Raw genomic sequence first — 21111 nt, forward strand, 5'->3', positions numbered from 1 at the left:
CGGTATGAAGAGGGATATAGCCACATTCATTGCTTGTTGTGATTCATGTCAGCGCATTAAAGCCGAGCACCAAAAACCAGCAGGGCTGCTACAGCCAAACAGGATACCTGAGTGGAAATGGGACGAAATTGGAATGGATTTTATCATCGGACTACCTCGATGACAACGCGGAAATGATGCCATATGGGTCATCACAGATAGGCTAACCAAGGTAGCACATTTCATTCCCGTGAAGACGACCTACTCCACTCAGAAGCTTGCTAAGCTTTATCTCTCCCGTATAGTTTGTCTGCATGGAGTCCCAAAGACCATAATATCCGACCGGGGCACTCAATTTGTCTCTAGATTTTGGGATCACTTACAACAGGCTCTGGGGACACAACTAGCATTCAGTACAGCGTACCACCCCCAGACTGATGGACAAACTGAACGCGTGAACCAAATCCTAGAAGACATGCTGAGAGCCTCTGTTCTCACCTATGGAACCAGTTGGGAGGAAAGCTTGCCTATGCCGAGTTCGCATACAACAACAGTTACCAAGCCAGCCTACAAATGGCACCTTTTGAAGCATTGTACGGACGGAGATGTCGTACCCCATTAAATTGGTCAGAAATAGGTGACAGTCGTATCTTCGGCCCAGGCATGCTCAAGGAAGCCGAGGAGAAAGTTAAACAAATTAGGGACCGACTCAAGACAGCTCAAAGCCGACAAAAGAGCTATTACGATCAAAAACACCGTAAGGTCAGCTTTGAACCCGGTGAATATGTGTACCTACGAGTATCTCCTATAAGGGGCCTGCAACGGTTCAAAATTAAAGGAAAGCTGGCCCCAAAATTTATTGGACCCTTCTGTGTGGTTGCACGAAGAGGCACAGTAGCCTACCAGCTAGACCTACCCAAAGAGCTGTCAGACGTCCACGACGTGTTCCACATTTCACAGTTGAGGAGATGTGTAAGCAACCCGGAGAAGCATGTATCTCATGAGAGGATTGACGTGCAACCAGATCTCACCTACAAAGAGCGGCCAGTAAAAATATTGGAAGAGTCTGAAAGGAGGACCCGTCAGAAAACAATTAAATTTTTCAAGGTTCAGTGGAGCAATCACACCGAGGATGAAGCAACATGGGAAAGAGAGGATTTTCTTCAGGCAGAATACCCGCATCTATTTGAGGATCAGCTGAAATCTCGGGGACAAGATTTTTCCTAAGGGGGTAGGTGTTGTGACACCCAAAAATTTTATTTGGTTTTATCAAGATCTTTATTTGATTTGAAGGAGGTTATTTAAAAAAATCTAAAGGACTCTCCTTCTCAAAAAATTCTTTTTATGACAAGTATTTTCTTTGGTTTCACCCAAGACTTGATCTTCGGTCTTGGAGGTTTTTCATCTTGTGTTGACTCAACACAAATGTTTTTCATTGGGAAAGTTTTTGAAAATCTCTTCTTTTATAAATAGCCCTATGGCTTATGGAGTGATCCTTCCCCTTTCAAAAATTTATCTCTTGCCAGAACCTAAGTTGAAAACTCCTCCCAAAGGCCATCTCCCCACTTTGTGTCAAGTCAAACTTCCAATCCAGCAAGTTAAACTTCCCCATGATTTTTATCTCCATTTATTTTTAATCAAAAATCTTTTCTGTCTTCTATTTTGGCCCTTGGAGATTTACAAAGGAACCACTAGTTTTCCTTTGAGTTTTGCCTCCAAACAAGTTTCCCTGGCTAGTCCTTAGAACCCTCAACCAAGATCCAGGAAGATCCACTGGTCTCCAGTTCAAAATTTTCAAAATGTGCTTGCTGCAAGTTTGGGCCATATTTGCAAGATTTGGTGAAATTCATTTGTTTTCTTCTCCTAAAAATCTGAGAAAATTCAGGCAGCCTCTAGATGCATCAAGAGGTCACCTCACCAAGTCCCAGCTCCAGAAATATTTTCCTCATGCCGAAATCATATCGTCGAACACCTGGCATGCACCGTTACTGCCAAAGTTCAGAGTTCAGAAAACAGTTTCAGTAGCCGATGTCGTTTTCTTCAGAGACTCTCGTCGATCTCGCCTGTAACTGCAGTGGCACCTTGCGCCCTGTTCCTCCTTCTTATCCACCGCGCCGCACGGTCGCCTGGACGCTTGCGAGCATCAGCGGCGAGCTGGCCGAGGTGCATCGCCCCGTGCGTGGCGGCAGCAGCGCCCGCTGCGGCTGCCAGAGAGGCGCAGCGAGGGACGGCGCCGTCCAGCACCGCCCAAGCCACCAGAGGCCACCGCGTGGCCGTCCCCTCCTCTGTGCACGCTGCAGAGCCGTCGTCGTGAACTGGGAGGCACGGAGCGCGCTCCCTGCCGCCGTCGTGCCCGTACGGCCGTTCTGTCGAGGACCGGAGCATTACCCAAGTCCGACCGAGGTTTTAGCTAAGAAACGGTACCAGTGGACCATCACGGTGATGCCCAACCGCCTAAACCTCCCGCCCGACCTCTGCCTCGCCGTAATTGCTCGTCGGCGTTATCCTGTTCACGGCCACCTCCTCGGATCGACTATAAAAGGAGGTCCCAAGCTCGAACTCGACCACGCACCATCACTCCACCCCACAAGAACCACGCCAAGCCACTGCGAAGGCCTCGAGGAAGTCTTCTTCCCCAACTCCGGCCGCCTCGACCCGCTTCGGGATCCGGCAAGATTCGCTCCAGTGCGTGCACCCCCGCCTCTCAACTCATGCCAGTAGCCTCCTAGTGCATCCACCTCTCTAACCCGCGCCCAAATTTTGAAGTTTGCAGCACCCACTGGAGAGTTTCATCCTTGCCCGAACCACCGTCCGCCGGAGATAAGGTCGCCGTCGCCGTGGTGCGCGCCGACGGTCAAGTCCACCACCCACCGACGCGGAAGGACACCCTGAACCCGTAGGTACCCTCCGATCCCCCTACCTCGTCGTGGATCAACGCCGGCGACCACCGCAGCCTTCGGGCGCCGGCGAGCTCTGTTCGAGTATGAACCTGACGGGTGGGACCCCCCGTCAGCCTCTCTTTCTTTTCCTCGAAACGTTTTTCTAAAGGCGCCTTCGGGCAAAGTGGTGTTTTCCCCTCTGGGCTGGCGTATTTTGTACCGAAGCGTTTTCTGCTTTTTCAAACAAGCCCCTGGATCTTTTCTGTTTCATCACAGATTAGTCCTTGGACTAAAACCCTTATATCTTTTAAACAAAAGATGCTTTTTGATTGATTCTTTTTTTTCAGTCTTATATTTTTGTCTAGTTTTTTATAGTATTTATTTGGAAAAAAATTGGAATAAATTTTTATACACACACGGTATTCACGTTAGTATATGGTTTCTTTATACCGTAGATACCGGAGGAGGTGACGGAGCCGCGAACTTCGCCGAGCTAGACTCCGACTTCTCTGAACCAGGCAAGCATGTTTGAACCTTTGATATGATGAGTGTTTTTCATGTTTGCTTGAATAGTTTGTGCATGGCATATGGGCATCGGTGAGTGTCAGGTTGCATGCAAGGCAACTACCCGTGTGCTTCGAAGTTTGATGTGATCTTTTGATGGGAGATGACCTGATCATGTGGTGACATGAGAGGTAGTAAGATGGTATTGTTGTAGCATGCCAGTCTTATGTCAACCGTTAAACTCCGACGTTAACGTGGACCGAGCCACGTTACCGTTCGTTCCCTTTTTGTGCTGCCACATGTTTTCTGCGAAGAATACGGCTTAGTAAGTTGCAAACCTCTTTCCTTGTACACACCAAACAGAGGGGTTGGGATGAGGGTTCCATGGCCCTGGATTAAAGCCATTCATCCGGTCAGGGGGCATGGGTGTTTCCGGTTGGGACCGAGAGGGGGGCACCCCTTAGAGCGCGCGATACAAATTTGATCCCATGCTACGCGAGGTTGTAGCCTCGCCGTCTCAAGGTTTTTCTTGAACGTTGCCTAGGGTGATTCCTGGCAACGGAATGTGGAATGGGTGTGTACTGGTTAGATGTGTTTCTCCTAAAATACCGTAAACGGAACTAGTCCTTTGTGGTTACCGAAATCCGTTGGCTGTGGTTAAAAGTACAAACTCTGCAGAGTCAAACCTTCCGAGAAATTGTGTCCATGGTCAAGGACCTTGGTCAATGTATCCATAACAGTATCCATATCAGTCTCAGTGTCAGTCCTTATGTCAGTCACAGTGAAAATCCCCGGTGAACAAGCTTGAGTGGTAAACCGGTTGAATGTTATTCCTGTGGATGGACTAACCATTTTATTATTTCGTACCTGAGTATTTCCTTGAGATGATTTAAATTCATAAGCTACTGGAATATCGAGTTATGAAATATAAGCCCTTTATGTGATGTCGCTCAGACGTCCGACTGTGGCACCCTTGTTATTTACTTTCGATATAAGCCCTTTATGTGATGTCGCTCAGACGTCCGACTGTGGCACCCTTGTTATTTACTTTCGATATAAGCCCTTTATGTGATGTCGCTCAGACGTCCGACTGTGGCACTCTCGTTATTTACTTTTGATATAAGCCCTTTATGTGATGTCGCTCAGACGTCCAACTGTGGCACGCACTGTCGTTTATATTCCAACATAAGCCCTTTATGTGGTGTCGCCCTGACGCCCGACTGCGGCATTGTTAATTTATTTTTACCCTTTCAAGGCGTCATTTCAGACACTCGATTGGCCTTCAGTATTACATTGGGATTTCGGGAGGACTACCGCCCGACTTCCTTTTTATTTCCCATGCAGTGCAAAGTTTATTATCAGAGTGCGCATTATTAATCTGCTCATGTGCATCATGTTTGCATTTGTTATATCTTATGTCCAAACTGTCTTGCGAGTACTTTCATAGTACTCACCTGGCTTGTTGATTTGGCCAGATGTTGACGAAGGCGATCTCATGGATGATGAGTTCGATGGCGAGTCCGACGCCTAGAGGAGTCCCAGTCAGTCCCGTGCGATCCTGGAATTGGTCACTTGTATTATATACGCTTCCGCTAACCACAATAAAAGTCCTCGAGCCTCACTCCGGCGCTCGATGAGCTGTAAGATTTAGGAGTCCTGTCACCCACTTCACTGTGACATATCCACCACCACTTTTATTACGAGTCAGTAGTTATGCCACCGTACCCCTTGTGTCATATCCGCCTTTATGTATATTATCGGCGTGCTTGTAATAAATTGTTGAGCAGCCTCCGCTCAACCTTGTATTATTTTAGTACTCCTGGATATTTCTGTAATCAAGAATTTGTCTACCAGTAAGAAGGATTCTTCTCTACTGGTCCGTTAAAGGGATCGGTTTCTCAATAAATGTTTTATTGGAAAACCGGTCGTGACAAACTTGGTATCAGAGCCAGGCTGACATTAGGAAGCCACTAGGTGCGATCGCTAATCGGTTATTAGCGTTTTTAGTGCTTTTTCAGCATTTTGCAAATGTAGCTATTTTCTGTTGGTCATCATAAATTTATGATTTGACTATTCGGAATTTTTGCCTACTTTTGTAGATGGCTGGCAACGACTGCGAGTCACGGGTGTTCGCCAATGTGCCTGAGGGGTTTGTCAAGCTTCTCGTCTCCATCACCAAGCTCACGATCGGGCCATCGACTCGTCCAGAATTCACACTTTACCAGCACAAGCTCAGCGACGACGTGTCTATGCACCAGGCCGTGGTGATATTCAAGGGAGGGCGTTCTGCGTCTCGCCATTTCCGTTTTGTGGGAAGAGCCATGCCTACGGAGAGGCATGCCATGCAGATGGCCGCCCGTGAGGCGATAGCTCGTCTTCGGGATGTTCTTCCTACGATGAAGACTCGTCGCTACCGCTACCTCCCATGCCATGTGCCATATACTTGTCACTATGCATTCGCTTGCCATAGGGGAGAGAGAGATGAAGCTATCGAGATGCTTGTTGAATATCTCAAAGCTCTTGAGGCAGCTTTCGACAACCTCGTGGACGACCTTGTGGCTGCCCGTATGGACTTAGTTCAGGGTTGTTCCGCCAACAGGAGGGAGCTTCTCCACATGGAACCGCCACTGACTTTCGTCTCGTCCTCAGCATCCTATGCACCTGCCATTTTAGCCACCGCTCGCCGTCTGCCTACCACTGAGGAGTTTGACCAAGTCATTGCTCCTACTCCAAGTAGAGTTGCACCACCGGCCGCACCCGCACCAGCTCCTCAACGCAGTGCTTCGCGCCTGGAGCCTATTAATGAGGAGGAGCTTGAGTCTCCTGCACCACTGGGTCTTACCCTCGGCAGGCCGAGGGAAGTTTTCACCATCTCCGACTGAGTGCGCCTAGCAGCCGTGCGATGTGCCAGCATGTATGATATGTTTATATGTACATAGGTTTGGTGAGAAGTAGTTTGTGTGCGCATCATGTAGGAACTCGGAGAAGTGCACTAGCCAAATAACATGTCAGGAATGTGTACGCACATCCTGAGTGATGTATTGTATAATTACGACTCGCGTGTAAGATATGTACTGAGCAGTCCTTCTCCATGCGCAATCAAGTATTTTTCTTGAAAAATCTTGGGGTCTTTTAAATTTTTGCCTTGCAAAATTATTCCTTGTGCCACACAGTTCTTCTCATGAGTTTTGCAAAAAAAAATACCCAGAGTGGAAAATGCCTCGTCCCTGGACTCGTTCCATGCCAAATCCACCGGAAGAAGTTTATGGGACCCAGACAAGCAACAACTTCACACAGGGGCAGTCTAGTCAGCAGGGAAATGAAGCAGCATTTTCTCAAGTATGCCGCCTTTTCGAGCAAAGCCAGCAGCAGCATCAAGAAATAATGAATCAGGTTATCAATATGGGAAACCACCGTGAACCATACCAACCGCATTCCAAGTTGTCTGAACTACAAAAGACACGTCCTCCAACGTTCGCTCACACTGATAGGCCGCTTGAGGCCGATGATTGGCTTCGTGACATCGAAAGGAAATTAATTATTGCACAATGCTCAGACCGTGAGAAGGTGCTTTATGCACCTCACTACCTCACTGGAGCAGCTGCGGCATGGTGGGAAAATTTTCCACACATGCACCCCAATGAACATAACATCACCTGGGAAGAGTTTAAGGAAGGTTTTCGTGGGGCGCACATTCCCAGGAGCATTATAAAGATCAAGAAAAGGGAGTTTGATGACCTCAAGCAGAGAGGCATGACAGTGACTGAGTACAATAGTCAGTTTACCCAACTATCTCGTTATGCCTACGATGAGCATATGACTGAGAATAAAAGGATGGAAAGATTTTTGGACGGTCTGGCGCCAGCACTTAAATGCCAACTGGTCGTACACACCTTTCCAGATTTCAAAACACTGGTTGACAAGGCTATTACATTGGAGAATTAGCGCCGCAGCCCGGAGGATATTCGCAAGTGCAAAAGGGACAAGACGACTCATGCTCGCAACAACCGGAGCAAGACTGATTTTCAGAGAAATGGAGCAAGCAGATCCACGACCAACGTCCCAAGCCCAATCAAACACTTTCATGCAAGGGACAAGGACTTTACGTACCGCCCAGGTGTTACTTGCTATGCTTGTGGAGAGGAAGGACACTATGCCAAACAGTGGCCAAAGCCAAGGAACTCGGCCCCCAAGCCGAACAATGGTGGTAGTAATCCAGCCCCCAGGCGTAACAACTTCAACCCCAACAACAATCACAAGAAGGGTCACCTGAACCATGTGACCAAGGAGGAAGCACAGAATGCCCCAGATATCGTGCTCGGTACGTTCCCTGTCAACACAATACCTGCCACGGTTTTGTTTGATTCTGGAGCTTCTCACTCGTTCATTTGGAAGAGTTTTGTTTTGCAACATGGTTTTCCGATACTTCCTTTGGAAAAGTCTATGATCATCAACTCCCCCGGGAATAAGCAGATCACTCAGAGTTACTGCCAAGGTGTGATTATTGAGTTTGAAAGACTAAAGTTTCAGGTGAATCTCATCGTGTTGGAAAATAAAGGACTGGATGTTATCCTAGGAATGGACTGGTTAACCACCAACAAGGGATTTATCGACTGCTTCAATCGGACTGTAATCCTCACTCACCATCACGGCAAGACAATAAAAGTTGCAGCTCAAGAAATACCAAAGTCACGGCAACCAAAGTTGAACAAGGTGGACATTTCAGAATTAAGAAAAGTTCCAGTGGTGTGTGAGTTTCCTGGCGTATTTCCCGAAGAACTACCAGGCATGCCACCAGACCGGGAAATAGAGTTCAGCATTGAACTAGCACCTGGCACCACCCCCATTTACAAGAAACCTTATAGAATGGCACCCTCCGAGTTGGTAGAATTAAAGAAGCAAATAAAGGAATTACTGGACAAAGGATTTATACGAGCCAGCTCCTCACCTTGGGGTTCACCAGTATTATTTTCCAAGAAAAAGGATGGGACACTGAGATTGTGTATAGACTATCGAGCACTCAACATGGTCACCATCAAAAACAAATATCCGATGCCACGGATAAATGATTTATTTGACCAGCTCGCACAAGCCAAGGTGTTCTCAAAAATTGATTTAAGATCGGGGTATCATCAATTAAAGGTACGGACAGAAGATATCCCTAAGACAACATTCACCTCCAGATACGGATTATATGAGTTCACAGTAATGTCGTTTGGACTGACGAACGCCCCCGCATATTTCGTCCACCTCATGAAGAAAGTGTTTATGAAATTTATGGACAAATTTGTTGTGGTGTTCATTGATGATATTCTGGTATACTCAAAGACACCGGAAGAACATGCTGAACATCTCAGAATTGTATTGGGAGAATTAAGGAAACATCAATTGTACGCCAAATTTAGCAAATGTGAATTTTGGCTAAGACGGGTTGGTTTTCTAGGCCATATATTGACCCAAGAGGGCGTTGCTGTAGACCCAGAAAAAGTCAAGGCCGTACTTGGCTGGAAACCACCAGCCAACGTAACAGATGTACGAAGTTTCCCAGGAATGGCTGGATATTACAGAAGGTTTATTAAGGGATTCTCCACCGTGGCAAAACCAATGACACAGTTACTCAAGAAGGATAAGAAATTTGTATGGACTGAAGCGTGCGAGAAAAGCTTCCAAGAACTCAAAAGGAAATTAACAACATCACCAGTTTTGGTTGTGCCAGACATACACAAAAGTTTTGAAGTGTATTGTGACGCATCCCGGAAGGGCCTCGGATGCGTATTGATGCAGGACGGCAAACCCTTATATCTTTTAAACAAAAGATGCTTTTTGATTGATTCTTTTTTTGTCAGTCTTATATTTTTGTCTAGTTTTTTATAGTATTTATTTGGAAAAATTTTGGAATAAATTTTTATACACACACGGTATTCACGTTAGTATACAGTTTCTTTATACCATAGATACCGGAGGAGGTGACGGAGCCGCGAACTTCGCCGAGCTAGACTCCGACTTCTCTGAACCAGGCAAGCATGTTTGAACCTTTGATATGATGAGTGTTTTGCATGTTTGCTTGAATAGTTTGTGCATGGCATATGGGCATCGGTGAGTGTCACGTTGCATGCAAGGCAACTACCCGTGTGCTTCGAAGTTTTATGTGATCTTTTGATGGGAGATGACCTGATCATGTGGTGACATGAGAGGTAGTAAGATGGTATTGTTGTAGCATGCCAGTCTTATGTAAACCGTTAAACTCCGACGTTAACGTGGACCGAGCCACGTTACCGTTCGTTCCCTTTTTGTGCTGCCACATGCTTTCTGCAAAGAATACGGTTTAGTAAGTTGCAAACCTCTTTCCTTGTACACGCCAAACAGAGGGGCCGGGATGAGGGTTCCATGGCCCTGGATTAAAGCCAGTCATCCGGTCAGGGGGCATGGGTGTTTCCGGTTGGGACCGAGAGGGGGGCACCCCTTAGAGCGCGCGATACAAATTTGATCCCATGCTACGCGAGGTTGTAGCCTCGCCGTCTCAAGGTTTTTCTTGAACGTTGCCTAGGGTGATTCCTGGCAACGGAATGTGGAATGGGTGTGTACTGGTTAGATGTGTTTCTCCTAAAATACCGTAAACGGAACTAGTCCTTTGTGGCTACCGAAATCCGTTGGCTGTGGTTAAAAGTACAAACTCTGCAGAGTCAAACCTTCCGAGAAATTGTGTCCATGGTCAAGGACCTTGGTCAATGTATCCATAACAGTATCCATATCAGTCTCAGTGTCAGTCCTTATGTCAGTCACAGTGAAAATCCCCGGTGAACAAGCTTGAGTGGTAAACCGGTTGAATGTTATTCCTGTGGATGGACTAACCATTTTATTATTTCGTACCTGAGTATTTCCTTGAGATGATTTAAATTCATGAGCTACTGGAATATCGAGTTATGAAATATAAGCCCTTTATGTGATGTCGCTCAGACGTCCGACTGTGGCACCCTTGTTATTTACTTTCGATATAAGCCCTTTATGTGATGTCGCTCAGACGTCCGACTGTGGCACCCTTGTTATTTACTTTCGATATAAGCCCTTTATGTGATGTCACTCAGACGTCCGACTGTGGCACTCTCGTTATTTACTTTTGATATAAGCCCTTTATGTGATGTCGCTCAGACGTCCGACTGTGGCATGCACTGTCGTTTATATTCCAATATAAGCCTTTTATGTGGTGTCGCCCTGACGCCCGACTGCGGCATTGTTAATTTATTTTTACCCTTTCGAGGCGTCATTTCAGACACTCGATTGGCCTTCAGTATTACATTGGGATTTCGGGAGGACTACCGCCCGACTTCCTTTTTATTTCCCATGCAGTGCAAAGTTTATTATCGGAGTGCGCATTATTAATCTGCTCATGTGCATCATGTTTGCATTTGTTATATCTTATGTCCAAACTGTCTTGCGAGTACTTTCATAGTACTCACCTGGCTTGTTGATTTGGCCAGATGTTGACGAAGGCGATCTCATGGATGATGAGTTCGATAGCGAGTCCGACGCCTAGAGGAGTCCCAGTCAGTCCCGTGCGATCCTGGAATTGGTCACTTGTATTATATACGCTTCCGCTACCCACAATAAAAGTCCTCGAGCCTCACTCCGGCGCTCAATGAGCTGTAAGATTTAGGAGTCCTGTCACCCACTTCACTGTGACATATCCACCACCACTTTTATTACGAGTCAGTAGTTATGCCACCGTACCCCTTGTGTCATATCCGCCTTTATGTATATTATCGGCGTGCTTGTAATAATTGAGCAGCCTCCGCTCAACCTTGTATTATATTTAGTACTCCTGGATATTTCTGTAATCAAGAATTTGTCTACCAGTAAGAAGGATTCTTCTCTACTGGTCCGTTAAAGGGATCGGTTTCTCAATAAATGTTTTATTGGAAAACCGGTCGTGACAAGATAATTAATCTCCAGCTGTGGTTGAATTGACAACTCAGCTGCTAATACCTTCAAATATTCTTTGGCTCCCCTTGTGTCGAATCTATAAATTTGGGTTGAATACCCTACCCTCCAAAACTGTTGCGATCCCCTATACTTGTGGGTTATCAAAGAGCCACGAGGGAGCGACAAGCCGTAGGGGCGTGCTCCCCGGGCTTGTGGGCCCCTCGTGGCACATCAAAACCTAATTCCACCTCTATAAACACTCAAATATTCCCTTGATATCAATGAGACACCCGTAATACTTCCGCCGCCGCAAGTTCCAGAACCACGGGATCCCATCTGGAGGCCTTCTCTGGTACTCTGCCGGAGAGGGAATCAATCACGGAGGGGCTCTACATCAGCCTTGCTGCCCCTCCGATGATGCGTGAGTAGTTCACCACGGACCTACGGGTCCATAGTTAGTAGCTAGATGGCTTCTTCTCTCTATTTGATCTTCAATACAATGTTCTCCTCGGTGTTCTTGGAGATCTATTCGATGTAATGACTTTTTGCGGCGTGTTTCTTGGGATCCGATGATTTGTGAGTTTATGATTAGATCTATCCATGAATATTATTTGAGTTTTCTCTGAACTCTTTTATGCGTGATTACTATAGCCTCATATTTCTTCTCCGATTTATAGGTTTGGTTTTTCCAGCTAGATTGATTTATCTTGCAATGGGAATATGTGCTTTGTAATGGGTTCGATCTTACGGTGCTCAATCCCAGTGACAAAAGGGGACATGACACGTATGTATTGTTGCTATTAAGGGTAAAAATATGGGTTTATTCATACATGAGTTCATCTTGTCTACATCATGTCATCTTGCTTAAGGCGTTACTCCATTTTTCCACGAACTTAATACACTAGATGCATGCTGGATAGCGGCCGATGTGTGGAGTAATAGTCGTAGATGCAGAATCATTTCGTTCTACTTGTCTTGGACGTGATGCCTATATATGATCATTGCCTTGGATATTGTCATAATTATTTGCTTTTCTATCAATTGCCCAATAGTAATGTGTTTACCCATCGTATGCTATTTTCAAGAGAGAAGCCTCTAGCGAAAACTATGGCCCCCAGGTCTATCTTCTATCATATATTAAAACCAAAAATACCTTGGTCCGTTTTTCTTTTATTTATTTTATTTTGTATTTTTGCTCGATCTATTACAATTTAATCTTGCTCGTAACCGTCAAGGGATTTACAACTCCTTGTTCGCGTTGGGTTGCAAGGATTTGCTGTTTGTGTGCAGGTAATGCTAACGAGTCGTTGCTTGGTTCTCCTACTGGATTGATAACCTTGGTTTCATAACTAAGGGAAATACTTATCTCTGTTGTACTGCATCATCCTCTCCTCTTCGGGGAAATCCCAACACAGATCACAAATAGCGATGACTCAAGAGGATACCGATATATCTCACCTCGGATTTTGTGAAGTATCGCAAAGAAAGGGAACAACACATGATAACCAAAGGTTCACTTGAATGTCATTCTTGTAATCATAGGGATCGATATGGATGTCCACAATTCTGCTATCAGTCATTGAACAAAGGATTTTTGTTCATGTCTATGTTTTACCAAACCTGCAGGGTCACAAGCTTAAGGTAATCATGGTCTGCAGAGTGTTAATAGGACGGAGTAACGAGGAAATATTTGTGAAATAGTTTTGTTAATATTCGAAAGAGTTTCGAGAGGAACCGGAAGTGTTTCAGGGTCACCGGAAGGGTTTCAGAGTTTATCGGGCAATACCGGGTATTGCCAATAAATAATATATGTAGGGGGCGCCTCAAAAGGACAAGTGGTGGAGGGCTACTTGGTCCACTTGGGCCTAATAGATGGAGGCGCCCCCTTCCTCCTTATTGAAGGAAGGGGGAGGCCGAATTGGAGGGTTATGCTTCCCCTCCTTGGATGGCCAAAGGGGAAGGTTTTCCTTCCCCTTGTGGCGCCCCTCTCCCCTCCCTCCAATCTATATATACTTGAGGACTTTGGCCATTTGTACACACAAGATTTTGAGCCTCCTCTAGTCCTCACCAGTTAGAGTTCTAGTTGGTCCTAGTTGACTAATTAGAGCTAGACCTAGATCCTCTAATACCTATAATTAGAAGTCTAGTGTGGTTCTAATCTCCTCCCTCTAGTTCTTTGACGACGATTAGCTGTAGATGGCAAAGCGTTGTCGGATCATGAAGACCGCACGCTTGCAACTCATAGATAGGTCATGCTTTCAATCTTTCGTTCGAGGGACTATTCATGGGTGGTTCACGAGATCGTTCATCTACGGTTCGAGAGACTCTAAGTACGATCTACACCCACTCGTCTTCTTTTGCTGCAACTCAGAGTCGGTAACGATCTAATCCAAACCATTTGTCGCATCTTCATAGTGTTCCTGGGTGATCCATCTCTCCTCTCTCTCTCCCTCTCTCCCTCTCTCTCTGATCTTCAATACCAAGTTCATGTGAGCCGTCTCACATGATCAGGATCAATTCAATATAATCGGTGGTGTGTTTGTTGGGATGTGATGAATTATCACTTTATGATTAGATTTTTCATTGAATTCAATTGTATCTTTTAAGGTTTCTTTGCTTTATAATTAAAAAGATTTGTTTGCTCTCCGGTCTATCTATCTTCTTAGGCCAAGTTTGATAGGTATTTCTTCAGAGGGGTGGTGAATTTGTAGTGGTTTCTAATCTTGCGGTGTTCTATACCACAGTGACGGAAAGGGACAAGGCACTTAATGTATTGTTGCCACTAAGGATAAAACGATGGTTTTTCTTGTCATATTTCTTGATATATTACTATCTACATTATGCCATCTTGCTTATTGCAATGCTCTCTTTACCATGAACTTAATACTTTGAGATGCATGCTAGTATATTGGTCTTGGGGTGGAGTATTAGTTATAGATGCAGTTGGATATCAGTCTACATATCACAGATGTAATGCATATATGAGATAATAGCATGAATGATCATATAGGCATAAATATAAAATACTGCAATTTAATCATTGCCCCACTGTAATTTGTTTACCACACTATTTTGCTATGCTTATGAGAGATGCCTAGTGAACCTATGCCCCATGGGTCTATCTACATTACTGGAAACTTTATAAAAATAGTGTTCTTTGTTGTACCATTTTATCTTTCTATCAATTACCATTATCCCTTGCAATTTAATCTTGTAACTAGCAGGATAAGAATCTTGACAACCTTCTTGACGTGTTGGGGATACATTTGCGGTGTGTTTTGTGTGTAGGTACCAATGGCTTTGTTTACGCGGAGAACTCCTTCTGGTTCGACAAACCCTAGTTCTCTACTGAGTGAAATACTTATTGCTAGGTTACATCACCCTTACAGTTAAGGGTTGCACAACCACTCTTACGAGAGAGTAAGCAAAGCCTCCTTTGGCCCCGATGTGGGATCGCGCCCAAGAAGTTTGCGAGAAAATTTTGCTGAATGAGTGAACCGGTCTTGCTTCCAGTTTTGGTGTCAAAATGACTGTGTGGTCCTTGTCATTGATTAAAATATTGGCGGCAAAATTGAATGGTTGTCGTAGATGTTGAAGCAGTCCCTATAGCAGCCAAACCAGCTTGGGTAACGGGAATCAAAGAAAAATTCAACCACGAAATGAAATGGGGCGAACTAGGGAAAATATTCAGCAGTTTTCAGAGGAAGTCAGACGTCCGGGTAGCTAGCCAGTTGGTCCGAGCGTTGTACATACATCTGGGTTGGTGGCCAGACGTCTGGGTAGGTCAATTTCAGGTATTCTTCTTCCGGGAATGGATCTCAAAATTTGGGACATGGAGAAGATATTTTTGGGTGGAATTCGAGGAAACTGGCTAAAGCAACACAAAGAGAGGCTAGATATACCAGTAAGGTAGTAACACATCAAATCCATGGACCAAAATGAACAAACTCTCACGAGAACCGATAAATTGCAAGAAATTGAATGAGGCTATTTTTGTGGGGATTCTAAAATTGGGCAAGAACATAAAAATGGGCTAGAAAGTGAGGGAGAGGGGCTCCTAATCAACGAAAGCTCATGATACCAAATGATGTAGGACCAAGTCTCAATTTACGCCCAACCTTAACAATTTGGAGATGAACAAGGAGAAAAAAACATAAATGGCTCAAGGACCACAAGGGGATTAACTAGATTTAACAAGTTCCGTCACACATGTGCTCTCCAAACATCCAAACAAAGGTACACATAGATCCACAAGCAAGAAAAGTAGAAGTAAAAGGATAAATTCTTCCCAAATCTCTAAACAGATGGGGCCTTGAGAGATGTTCTTCTCCAAACCCTAGCGAGAGAGGAGTTGATGATCCAATTGGTGAACCATTCTCCCTTAAGAGGTCTTGATCCTCTAGGAGGAGATATGATGAGCAAAAATCTCTCAAGGTTTAGGTATATGCTTTGCCAGCCCTAATGAGAGTCCATGGTAGAGTATATATAGTCTAGAGCAAAAGAGGGAGGTAGGAGAGGGAAACATGGCCTCATGGCTTGATTTGCACACAGACAGGGGTCAAACGTCTAGGGGTATGCCAAACATCCGGGTTGGAGGCCTCCGGGTATTATACGATAGGGATACAGGAGATACACAAACATGTTTCAGAATCGTGCCGCAGATCAAGACCCAGAATCCGCGTGCCACAAATCGCCTCCCCCACATGAGGGGTTACCAACTAAAGTTGCATTAAGTGTTGTAGAGCTCCATTGCACAAATAATGACCACCAAGAGGGATCTGATGCACACGATGGCAATAATAAAACTTTTCAAAATTTCATTGGATTCTAGTTTTCGTTGGATATATTGCATACATATAAGGGTGTGACTAGGAAGTAATTTGCACACATACACAATCTTTCCCCAACCGTTCCACACTCGGGCAAAGAAACTACCCGTTCCCTCAAAAAGGACAACCTATTCAATGAAAGGCCGACTGACGCAGGCATTAGATTGGTCACCCTGTATACCGTCCGATCACCTAGGCATCTGAAGGAAATATGCCCTATAGGCAATAATAAAGTTATATTTATTTCCTTATATCATGATAAATGTTTATTATTCATGCTAGAATTGTATTAACCGGAAACATAATACATGTGTGAATACATAAACAAACAGAGTGTCACTAGTATGCCTCTACTTGACTAGCTCGTTAATTAAAGATGGTTATGTTTCCTAACCATACATGAGTTGTCATTTGATTAACGGGATCACATCATTAGGAGAATGATGTGATTGACTTGACCCATTCCGTTAGCTTAGCACTTGATCGTTTAGTATGTTGCTATTGCTTTCTTCATGACTTATACATGTTCCTATGACTATGAGATTATGCAACTCCCGTTTACCTGAGGAACACTTTATGTGCTACCAAACGTCACAACGTAACTGGGTGATTATAAAGGTGCTCTACAGGTGTCTCCGAAGGTACTTGTTGGGTTGGTGTATTTCGAGATTAGGATTTGTCACTCCGATTGTCGGAGAGGTATCTCTGGGCCCACTCAGTAATGCACATCACTATAAGCCTTGCAAGCATTGTAACTAATGAGTTAGTTGCGGGATGATGTATTACGGAACGAGTAAAGAGACTTGCCGTAACGAGATTGAACTAGGTATTGAGATACCGACGATCGAATCTCGGGCAAATAACATACCGATGACAAAGGGAACAACGTATGTTGTTATGCGGTTTGACCGATAAAGATCTTCATAGAATATGTGGGAGCCAATATGAGCATCCAGGTTCCGCTATTGGTTATTGACCGGAGACGTGTCTCGGTCATGTCTACATTGTTCTCGAACCCGTAGGGTCCGCACGCTTAAAGTTCGATGACGGTTATATTATGAGTTTATGTGTTTTGATGTACCGAACGTAGTTCGGAGTCCCGGATGAGATCGGGGACATGACGAGGAGTCTCGAAATGGCCGAGACGTAAAGATCGATATATTGGACGACTATATTCGGACATCGAAAAGGTTCCGAGTGATTCGGGTATTTTTCGGAGTATCGGAGAGTTACGGGAATTCGCCGGGGAGTATATGGGCCTTATTGGGCTTTAGGGGAAAGAGAGAGGAGAGGATGCGTGCCCCCCGAAGGCCTAGTCCGAATTGGACTAGGGGGAGGGGTTGCGCCCCCTTCTTCCTTCTCTTCTCTCTCCCCTTTCCTTGACTCCTACTCCTACTACTTGGAAGGGGGGGGGGGTCCTACTCCCGGTGGGAGTAGGGCTCCTCCTAGGGAGCGCCATAGAGAGGGTCGGCCCTCCCCCTCCTCCACACCTTTATATACGGGGAGGGGGGCACCCCTTGGAGACACAACAATTGATCATTGATCTTTTAGCCATGTGCGGTGCCCCCCTCCACCATAATCCACCTCGGTCATATCGTAGCGGTGCTTAGGCGAAGCCCTGCGTCGGTAGAACATCATCATCGTCACCACGCCGTCATGCTGACGGAACTCTCCCTCAAAGCTCGGCTGGATCGGAGTTCGAGGGACGTCATCGAGTTGAACGTGTGCTGAACTCGGAGGTGCCGTGCGTTCGGTACTTGATCGGTCGGATCGTGAAGACGTACGACTACATCAACCGCGTTGTGCTAACGCTTCCGCTTTCGGTCTACGAGGGTACGCGGACACACTCTCCCCTCTCGTTGCTATGCATCACCATGATCTTGCGTGTGCGTAGGAATTTTTTTGAAATTACTACGTTACCCAACAGCATCAACCGTTGGATCCTACATAAATGTCTTCCTTCTGTCCCCTCAGATTCAATCAAAAAGGCAAGTGAAAAAATTGCCCATGTGCCCGCGGAAGCTCGTAGTCACTGGCTGTCCCCACGTACGTAACACACCCACCAATCTCGTTACTACAGACCCTGCTTGGCCACTCCTAGCAGTAGCAGCCTTGCCATGTCACCATTACAACACCTCGCCTCACTACTGTTTCTAGCACCACACTTTGCCGGTCCTAGCAACCATGTCTCGATCGCAACACCTCGCCTCACTGGTTCCAAACCACACCCCGGTAACATCATAGCCATCCACTCCCTAGCATCGATGTCGGCAGCTCCCAGCATCCCCGCTTGGGGTTCCAACATCGACGCGGGCCGCTCAAAGCGTCGCCACTCGGGGTCGCAACATCCTAACTGACCAATTCCATCATCGACGGTGGCCGTCCCCACATCGCTTGTCACACCATTTAAAGCGGGCTCCGGCCACCCCTGGCAGCATTGATCCACGTGGGGGTCATGTGCTCTCGCCCTGGTTGCCTTGGAGAAAAAGCAGAGCTCGGGGAGGAAAAATGCAGGAGTGCCTCGTCATGGCAGTCCCTAGCTTGTGGCAGCAGGCAACGATGGTCAGGGTGTCCAGCAGAAGCGCTGCAAATCGGTACCCACTTGCTACGAGCGTTGGTGAGGGAGAGAAGGTGAAGTCGGGCATGCAGAAAACATTTTTGAGGAGAAAAATCGAGAGGGTAAACCTGGGGAAGAGATTGGTGTGTGCCGGAAAAACGCGTGGCATAGAAGACACATGGGTGTGGGATCTTGCGTAGATCAGACAGCGCGCGTGCAACCGGCGTGAGTAGTGATCTAAACGCTCTTATATTAGTTTACGGAGGAAGTAATATAAGACGTTTTACAAGTAATATAAGACGTTCTACATCACTATAGAATGCAATATACCCAAAGCCGAGGGACCTCTCCGCCAGCCTAGAACATTAGGGAAGTTGAGCCTCCGCCTCCGCCCCCCAAAACTCAAGGGGCGCAAAAAATGGAACCGAGCCCCCCAACGGACGGCAGCAGCCAGTAGCGAAAACCAGTAGAGCGGCCGCGGCCGCGCCCACCTTCGCTCCACCCCATCCCATTTCGCCTCCTCTATTCCAACCGCCTTCCTTCCACCTCAGCTTTCCTTCGGCTCAAAAAAATGGCGGACTCGCAGGTGAATTTCCGCTTCCAAAACCGAAACCTCCCGCCGCCGGCGCCATTGCAGTCTGCTTCGCGCTGACGGGGTGTTTTTGTGTGCGCAGGTGGAGGGGCTGCGGAAGGCGTACGCGGCAATCATGCTAAATATGGCCAAGGAGTCGGCGGCGCGGGTGCTGGCGGCGGAGCGGAGCGTGGCGGTGCTGACCGGAGGGATTGCGGCGGCCAAGGAGGATGGCGTCGCGGCTCTCGTCCGGCTGAAGAACATCATGGAGGACAGGGTACGACTGTCCCCCCGTTCGAATCGCTTGCTTTGATTTACTTTGGTTGGATGGATGATTGGGTCGGTGGTTGCGTTCGAGTTGAGTTGTTTTTGCCGATGTGTGAGCGTACGGGAAGTTTGGAGTTCGGGTGTTTGAGAGTATGCGCGTTTTAGGGCAGGTTTTGGGAACCGTTTGCTTAGGTTGTCCTTCGGAATTCTTCTGGTTTCTGTTCGCGAGATGTACGGTGCAAATCCCAAACCATGTTTCTCCGATGTGCCTGCCGTTTGGAGCTTGTTTGACAGGGTATGTTCTCGCCTTGTTAACAGATTAGGGAAGCTGGAGCCTGGCGCGATTTCGTGCTTATACTTCATCCACTCTTATGGAATTTAGACATTTGAAAGGGGATTTTCTCTATCTGATTGGATTGCGGCGGGCTTCCAGACATGGGAAGGTTCTCTTGCTCCTCAGACAGTCGGCAGGTTGCTCGAGTAGGACATGAGCATTAAGAAACCTTGTGATTTAGTTTCTCCAAATCCGTTTGAAAAATATGCGGTGTGTTCTGTCATTGCTCGCTCATCCTTCAGTCCTTCTGCAGTTAGCTTTAGAAATTTTTGCTCTTACTGAATATGGTCGCTGAGAAGCAGTCAAGGTGTTGGTTTAACTGATTAGCATGTACACAACGCCCAAGTCTCAGGGGCATACAGCTCATACTGTTGATGTTGCTGGAGGTCCAGTGATATGCTTATATAATTATTAGACATTCCTGCTTTCTGATGGAGGTCTACTACTGTCAGAAGAACCTTTATAATGAAATTACGAAGTAGGTTCGTTCATATTGTACCCCTATTCTGTGTCTTGACTGGTGAACTGTATTTTGTCTTGAGCATACTGTTATGACCGGCATATTATGTGGGCTGTGGCCCAAGTTATCTTATCGTTATTAGGGGCTTAGCCCAATTATCTTTAGAGTCGTTTGCTTAGGAGTCAAGTAAACCTCTCTATATAAGGAGAGGAGATGTATCAATCTAATCAAGCAAGAAGCAATCAGTATTTGCTCGGCTTCCCTTAGGGAGCCGGGAGACCTAACCCTAGCTGCCTCTTGCGCCGCCACCGCCTCTTCTCCACCACGCAAGGACGGCGCCCAGCCGCCGGCCGCCGCGCCCTCGACCTCGTCTTCCTCCATCTTTCCCCTACAATCTCCGCCCTAGAACCGGCAGAACCCTAACTCCTAACACCTTGGTATCAGGTAGCTCAGTTCCGATCATGTCTTCGCCGCCGCCCATCCCGTCGCTTCCGCTGCCGACCGTCACCACCGCGCCGATGGCCTTCTCCACCGCGCCGCTGCCCTCCCCGTCCGCGCCGCTGGTCACATCCTCCGGCGCCGCCACCACCCAGATGACGGCGCCCAACACCGCACCACCGGCCGCCGTCTACTCCCCGGCGGAGATCACCTGGGTCCTCAACGATCTCGTCACCGCCGTCCAGGGGATACAACTATACCTAGCCGGCCCCTACGGGCCGCCGGTCGCCGCGACCGGGCCAGCCGCCCTGCCGTGGTATTCGGCACCCGCGGCGCCGACCGGGGCCTCTACACCACCACTGGCCGCTTCAGC

At 46.7% G+C, this 21111-nt stretch overlaps 1 protein-coding gene across 1 annotated transcript in view; it reads left to right on the forward strand.

Annotated features, from left to right (window-relative positions):
* Positions 1 to 19029: 19029 nt before the first annotated feature.
* LOC123144576 (uncharacterized) overlaps positions 19030 to 21111 on the forward strand; it is an 8453-nt gene continuing 6371 nt past the window's right edge. Inside the window, exons 1-2 of the mRNA XM_044563782.1 lie at positions 19030 to 19254; positions 19343 to 19516. Coding sequence (XP_044419717.1) covers positions 19240 to 19254; positions 19343 to 19516 — 189 coding nt within the window. The 5' untranslated portion in view covers positions 19030 to 19239. The remainder of the gene's footprint in view (positions 19255 to 19342; positions 19517 to 21111) is intronic.

Source organism: Triticum aestivum, chromosome 6D (assembly GCF_018294505.1).
Source record: "Triticum aestivum cultivar Chinese Spring chromosome 6D, IWGSC CS RefSeq v2.1, whole genome shotgun sequence".
NCBI lineage: Eukaryota > Viridiplantae > Streptophyta > Magnoliopsida > Poales > Poaceae > Triticum > Triticum aestivum.